The sequence below is a fragment of the Gadus chalcogrammus genome, unplaced genomic scaffold (assembly GCF_026213295.1).
Source record: "Gadus chalcogrammus isolate NIFS_2021 unplaced genomic scaffold, NIFS_Gcha_1.0 GACHA099, whole genome shotgun sequence".
NCBI classification, from domain to species: domain Eukaryota; kingdom Metazoa; phylum Chordata; class Actinopteri; order Gadiformes; family Gadidae; genus Gadus; species Gadus chalcogrammus.
The window spans coordinates 9360-16514 of NW_026613534.1; the positions used below are offsets into that span (position 1 = coordinate 9360).

At 44.8% G+C, this 7155-nt stretch overlaps 1 protein-coding gene across 1 annotated transcript; it reads right to left on the minus strand.

Moving 5' to 3' along the window:
- Positions 1 to 1051: 1051 nt before the first annotated feature.
- Positions 1052 to 4181, minus strand: LOC130378689 (uncharacterized). The gene has a single exon (XM_056585394.1). It carries the CDS (start codon positions 4064 to 4066, stop codon positions 2477 to 2479), a length of 1590 nt encoding a protein of 529 aa, XP_056441369.1. The 5' UTR covers positions 4067 to 4181; the 3' UTR covers positions 1052 to 2476.
- Between the last annotated feature and the right edge of the window lie 2974 nt (positions 4182 to 7155).

A 7155-nucleotide genomic window follows, 5' to 3' on the forward strand; every position in this document is an offset into this window, starting at 1 on the left:
CCATCCCCCCCACTTCCCTCATCATGTGCCTGGAAGAGATCCGGAGCTGGTTGAGCAGGAACTTCCTGAAACTCAATGGAAACAAGACCGAGGCCCTGCTCATCGGATCCAAATCCACCCTCACTAAATCACAACACACCCCAGCTCCACTCATAATTATCGATGGATTCCCAGTACCCTTCTCCTCCAAAGTCAAGAGCCTCGGCGTCATCCTGGACAACACCCTCTCATTCGCACCCCATATTCACAACATCACCCGGACTGCATTCTTCCACCTCCGCAACATCGCCAGACTCCGCCCATCACTGACCCAATCCAGCACTGAAATCCTAGTTCACTCATTTGTCACATCACGCATAGACTACTGCAACGCCCTCCTCACCGGACTCCCCACCAAACTCATCAACAGACTGCAGATCATTCAGAACTCAGCCGCCCGGATCATCACCCGCACCAAATCATCTGACCACATCACCCCTGTCCTCATTCAACTTCACTGGCTCCCAGTACACTACCGCATCCAATACAAAACCCTACTCCTCACCTACAAAGCTCTCCACAACCTAGCCCAAGAATACACTCCCTCCCGCTCCCTCCGCTCAACCTCTGCTGGACTACTATGTATCCCCACATCACGACTCACTTCAATGGGTGCCCGGTCATTCAGCTGTTCAGCACCCAGGCTCTGGAACTCCCTCCCCCCACACATAAAACAGTCAGACACCATTACAGCCTTCAAGTCACAACTCAAAACTCACCTGTTCAAACTCGCACACAACGTCTAACTGATCACTGTTTTGATTGTTTTTTTGTTTTGTTTTGTCTTGTTTTTGTTTTATTTATTTCTTATTGCTTATGTTTATTTATTTATTTATTTATTTTTTGTTTTTTAAAAAATGTATGATGACTATATGCTCTGTAAGGTGACCTTGGGTGTTTTGAAAGGCGCCTCTAAATTAAATGTATTATTATTATTATTATTATTATTATAACAAGATATTCATGGGAGCCACACAGTTCAAAAGTCCATTGCAATATTATTCATGTTTCACATTTCTTTTTTTTCCTCACATATGTTTCAATAGTTCAATAGTTCAATAGTTCAGAGCCCGGGTGGAAGAATGGGTTTTCCTTTCAAGAGCAGAAGGTGGTTTGGAGTTAGGAGTTCAGGATCTTTGGAGTCTCCAGATGTTACAGTAATGGGACGGGCATTGAGAACTGCCTCCACTTCAGACAAGGCTGTTTGAAGACATTCGTCATTCAGGGTCTGTTCCTTTGTGATGGAGTAAAGGATTTTTTTTATGATTCGAATGAGACATTCCCACACGCCTTCGTGGTGGGAACCATAAGACGGGTTGAAACTCCATTTGATGTCTTTTGTATTCATTGAATCCTGTATTCTATTCATGTTCAGGTGAGCAAGTGCTTCTTTTAATCCTCGCTCTGCGCCCACGAAATTTGTTCCGTTATCTGAAACTATTTCTCTGATTTGACCGTCTGCAGATGAATCTGCGCAAGGCTGAGATACATGAATCTGTGTCCATGGAGTAAGCCATCTCCAAGTGTACAGCCCTACTGGCAAGACATGTAAACAAGGCTCCGTATCTCCTCACCCGGCTATGGCCACTCTTCACTTCTATGGGCTCGAAATAGTCCAAGCCAATGTGAGTGAACGGGGGGAGATCTGGTGTTATGCGTATGAGCAGTAAATCAGCCAATTTCTGTGTCATAGCATTGCCATGCCATCGTCTGCAGAGTGTGCAATCGCGGGTTATTTTCCTTGCAGCCTGATTGGCTTTGGGAATCCAATATTTTGTTCTTAGCTTAGAAAGCATCAGATTTTTTCCACAATGACCAACCAGATGGTGGGTGTGGTTCAGAAGAAGTTTTGAGAAGTGGTCTACATTAGAAAGAATGGCCGGGTGTTTGAAGTCCTCCGGCATAGCCAACTTCCTTAATCTACCTCCCACTCTAAGTATTCCATCACTAAGAATGGGATCCAACTTGTAGAGTCTGCTGCTCCTTCTTACAGCTTGGCCTGCTCTTAAGGAATTCACTTCATCCCTGAAGGCTTTCTGTTGAACATAAGCAACAAGTGATTCCTCAGCTTCTGTAAAATCCTGCACGGACAGTTGCTGGTCAGATAGCTGCTTGTCCTTCACATATTCTGATTCAACTGATGCACTGTGTGAGGTACCTGCTTTTTTCATTGGATCAAGTGTCTCAGAGTCCCTTTGAACTTCAAAAGCCATGCCGTAGATCTGATGAGTTTGTCCCATGATGAGAAGGATTCGATGAAGCGAGTCAGAGGGTCTTCGTGGACTGTTGTTGCGAAGGCCACAACAGTTTTCTTTACCTCTGAGTCACTGTCAGAAAGTACCAGTGGTTGAGGGGAAAGTTTCGGCCAGTCAGCTTCGCATTTGGCCAGAAAGTCTGGACCGTTAAGCCAACATCTTTCTTTCAGAAAAGCATCAGCTCACATTCCCCTAGACGCATTGTCTGCTGGGTTGAGATCAGTCTTAATGTGACGCCACTGAGATTTCTGTGTCAGGTCACGAATCACGGATACTCGGTTAGCCACAAAGGTCTTGAATCTCTGAGTGTCACTCAGAATGTACTTCAGGACAGAAGTACTATCAGTCCAGAAGAAGGAGTCTGAGATCTGAAGCCCCAGTTCTTTCCTGAGCATATTGTCAATACGAGCGGCCAAAACCGCTGCGGTGAGCTCCATTCTGGGGATTGTGACCACTTTCAGGGGTGCCACCCTTGCTTTTCCCATCCCTAACGTAATGTGAGGAGGTTTGCTTCCGGTGGTAAATCGTATGTAGCTGACAGTCCCATAGCCACTTTCGCTGGCATCGCAGAAGTAGTGTAATTGGGTGTCAGTGACATCAAAATCCACGGGTTTGTAGCATCTTTCAATTCTGAAGTCGGAAATCCCATGAAGGTCTTTCTGCCACTCGCTCCAATTTGATGCAAGGGCAGGTGGGATTTCCCCATCCCATCCGCAGTTGGTCTTACACAGCCTCTGCTGTATCAGTTTCCCTGTGAGCATCACTGGCGATAAGAATCCCAGAGGATCGTAAACAGAATTGAGCACAGACAAGATTCCCCTTCGACTAACTGGTTGTTGTTTCGGAGTGATGTCAAAGAAGAATGTATCGGACTCGACATCCCACCGCATGCCAAGTGCTCTCTCTACAGGAAGATTGTCTTTCTCAAGGTCAATGTTCTTTACTTCTTTTGCCTTTTCCTCCACAGGTAAAGATGCAAGGACAGAACGGCTGTTGCTGGTCCATTTGGTAAGTTTAAATCCTCCAGTTGCACATATTTTCTTTAAGTTCTGAACCAGACTAATAGCTTGGTTTTCATCTGGAACTGATTTAACACAGTCATCCACATAGAAATTGTGACGAATTGTGTTCAGTGCTGAGCTATCAGCTTTCCCTTCATTATCCTCAGCTGTCTGCTTGAGGGCAAAATTTGCACAGCTGGGAGATGAAACTGCACCGAATAGATGCACAGTCATTCGAAATTCCCTCAGTGCTTGAGTAGTGTCGCCAACTGGCCACCACAAGAACCTCAGAAAGTCCACATCCGTTTCAGGAATCTTCACTTGGTGGAACATTCCTTCGATGTCGTCCATCACAGCTACTGTTTCCGGTCTGAACTTCAGAAGTACACCTAGCAAGGTGTTTGTAAGTTCTGGGCCTTGTAATAACTCTGTGTTCAAAGAGGTACCTCTGTAGGCCGAAGTACAGTCGAAGACCACCCGGATTGTTTTTTTACGTTTGTGGTACACTCCGTGGTGGGGAATGTACCAGAGTCTCCCATCAGTCCGGTGGAGCTGTTCTTCGGGTACCATCTCTTCATGTCCTTTCAATAAGACATCGTTCATGAAGCACACGTAATCCTTCTTAAATGACTCATCCTTCTCAAGTCTTTTCTTAAGGCCATATGCTCTTTGTTCAGCCATTTGCCTATTATTTGGCATACGAAGATCATCCTTACGGAAAGGAAGTCGGATTTCATAATGACCGTCTCTTTTTCTTAAAGATTCTTTCATGATTTGCAGAAATCTTTTATCCTCGAATGAATGTTCGTCTTTCTCCTCATAGCTCAATTCGGGGAAGTCTTGATTGTACTGTTGGATCAGAAGATCGCCCAAGCGAGCCACTAATATTTTGTTTGTCGTTATTTGTGGTCGTCCATGTTTGTTTACATGTGAGCTAATTCCCAGTGGGCCATTAACTATCCATCCAAGGTGTGCCAGGACTAGGGTTGAGCACCGAAACTCGGTTCCAGTAGGGAACCGGTTCCGACGTAAACGGTTGTAACGAGATCGAATAAGAACGCACATTTCGGTTCCTCATAACGGTGCCTGGCGTTTTTTAACGCCCCCTGCCCCGCCCCCATGGTGTTGCGGCGTCAACTTGCGTCAGTGCTGGGCGCTATACCGGTTCAGACTGAATAACGTGTGTATTTTCGTTTGGAAATGCTTTTGCTATATACCGCCATACCGGTGTATTTGATTACACAACGTTCGGAACGCAGCGCTCCGCGACACTGTTTCAGACGGGACCCTTTTCAATGTTGCGCTAAACACGCATGGTACGACTAAGACTTTCTTTATAGGTCCATGACTGCAAGGCGTGGTATTTCAGGCCAACTGGTAATAGAGTGTGTCTGTGTCACGGCTTTCAAACATATAAACCATAAAGCCTATGGGCTCCTCGAGACTCGGGAAGGACTTGTCAACGCGCTGCGGCATCGCTTACTTGATGTTGTTTTGATTGAAGATCGGCAGGTTGTAGTGGGTGAACATGAATGAACGTGTGTGTGTGTGTGTTCGTTTATCTATCCTTGTGGGGACATTGACTTGAATACACACCAACACCGTGGGGACCATTTACACCATGGGGACCAAAACCATGGTCCCCACGGTGTGACCCACTCCAATTAATAGGAAATGACGGTCCAAAATGGCTGCCGAAGTTTCGTGAGAAGTCCCCTGCAGGCTGCTTTTTATGACTTTGTGTGTGCTCTATAGCAACCCCAGAGACCAAACCTGGTATTGCAGTGTGTACGCAAAGTCCCCAGCAGGCTGGTTTTCAGAAATTGTGTGTGTGGTACACTCCCAGAGGCCAAACCTGGTATTACAGTATGAGTTTACGAGGCAAATGGAACGCAGTCCCCACCCAACACAGTCCCAAAAACAACAAAAATGGCGGACACTGCTTACATTTTCCGTGGAAAAGCTACCATCCACATTTACATGCATTAAGATGACATTTCTGGCGAAAAATATTCATTTCCATGTCAGGTTAGTGGAGTGGGCGCTGGGGCGCCCTCATTGTCACGTCAACTTGCTGGACAGTAGTCAAGTTGTAAATAAACAACCCGGTCTCACGAAAATTCGTGACACTGTCACGTTATTTTAATCTATTTATCGTGATCAGGGTCACGTATTTTCTAAATTTACGTGTTGAGGAGCACAATTATCCAACTCATGTATTTAAATTGGAAGTATTTGTCGTGTCACTAAGCACGACTTCCAAACTAAGGTTCTGTCCGGCAGCGTTCTCCCGAATCTCCGTACAGAACATTGATTGTTATATTGTTATATTGAAATTGTGGACGAGCGGACAACGTCCGAGCGGACGTTGCCATGACATCTAGAAATCATACCGTATTTAATGGGTTTAATGGGTTATCAATAAAATGGCTGTGTAGGGGTTGATTATAACTCGTGAATAATAGGCTATTGTTTATACCACGGCCAGGGGGAATACTCGTATTCCACGACGCGTCAGATAGATGTTATACCTTGTTATCTGAATGGGAAATGCAATATTTTAGGACAGATACACCATTAATCGTGTTTCTAATGACATTTCTAGCGAGAAATATAGCCTACCTTTTCCTTAGATAATCTTCAGCCAGTGATTGTGTCTGATCTGATCTTTAGTTTATGGTTATTAGGACGATTTTATCCACTCGCTCGCATGTTTCAACAACACAGTCTCACTCCGAGAACGTCAAATACCGACTGTTGGCAAAGGCACTTTAGCGTCGGTAACTGACGGGAAAGGTAGGCCTATCCTTTGCCGTCGGTCGGTGACGGGAAAGGTACCCTTCGGCGTGTCCTGCAGACGGAATGGGGAGTCACCTTTGATTCTGAGAAATTGTGACAATTCACGGATATATTAAATGCAGGTGCGCTGCTCTGTAGGCAAACCGCGATGGAAAAAGGGTAGATGCTTCATCTGTTCTTTTTAGAATTGTATGCCTTTTATCTAGCCATCTATTGTCTTGTTTTTGAATATGTGAATGAAAGTCCGCGTCGATGCCTCGCAAGTCCAGTGTCGCGAGCGGACGTTGCCATGACATCTAGAAATCATACCGTATTTAATGGGTTATTATCATTAATATTGATGTGTAGCGGTTGATTATAACTCGTGAATAATGTTGTTTATACCACGGTCTGGGGGAATACTCGTATTCTGATTGGCAGCAGGGCGTGCATTAACTCCTGATATAGCAACACATTCTCACTCCGAGCGCTTCGATTTTTGACGAACGGTCAGTGACTTTGGCGTCAGCGTCTGACGCAAAAGGGTACCCTTTTGCTTCTTTTAATATATGAAGCTATGAGCATTCATCCCATTGGCTAACGGAAGACCCGATGGCTGCACATTAACGGCGATTTTACAGTGAAATCTGTGACATTACTCAACACAACTACACCAACGTGTCCTTGTTAATTACACAACATGTATGGTTAAGGCTATGGACATCAGTTGTCCTGTTTTGTGCTTTGATTGAGAGAAACAATAATTTTTTTGATCAGTGTTGGGTAGCTGACGTTGTTGCTATGGAGACCACGTCCGGCCCTATAATATGAACAAAATATGTTCAGGTTAGACTTTCTCTCTTGAAAACGGGCAAAACGCTAACGCTAACCCTAACCCGAAAAAATGAATTAAAAAAACTACAAATTTTCGGAAAATGCAATACACTTAAGTGTGCGGCGCCATGTTTTTTGTAGTTCTAAAATGTTTAACGTTTCCCATTATGTGAAAATGTGTCAAGGAACTTCGCAAGTGTATGATATGTTTTAGGGACTGGGGAGCACATTTATTTGGTCAGATTTCA

Coding starts and splice junctions, on each gene's coding strand:
- LOC130378689 (XM_056585394.1), bottom strand. CDS start 4,066: ATGAAAGAATCTTTAAGAAAAAGAGACGGTCATTATGAAATCCGACTT.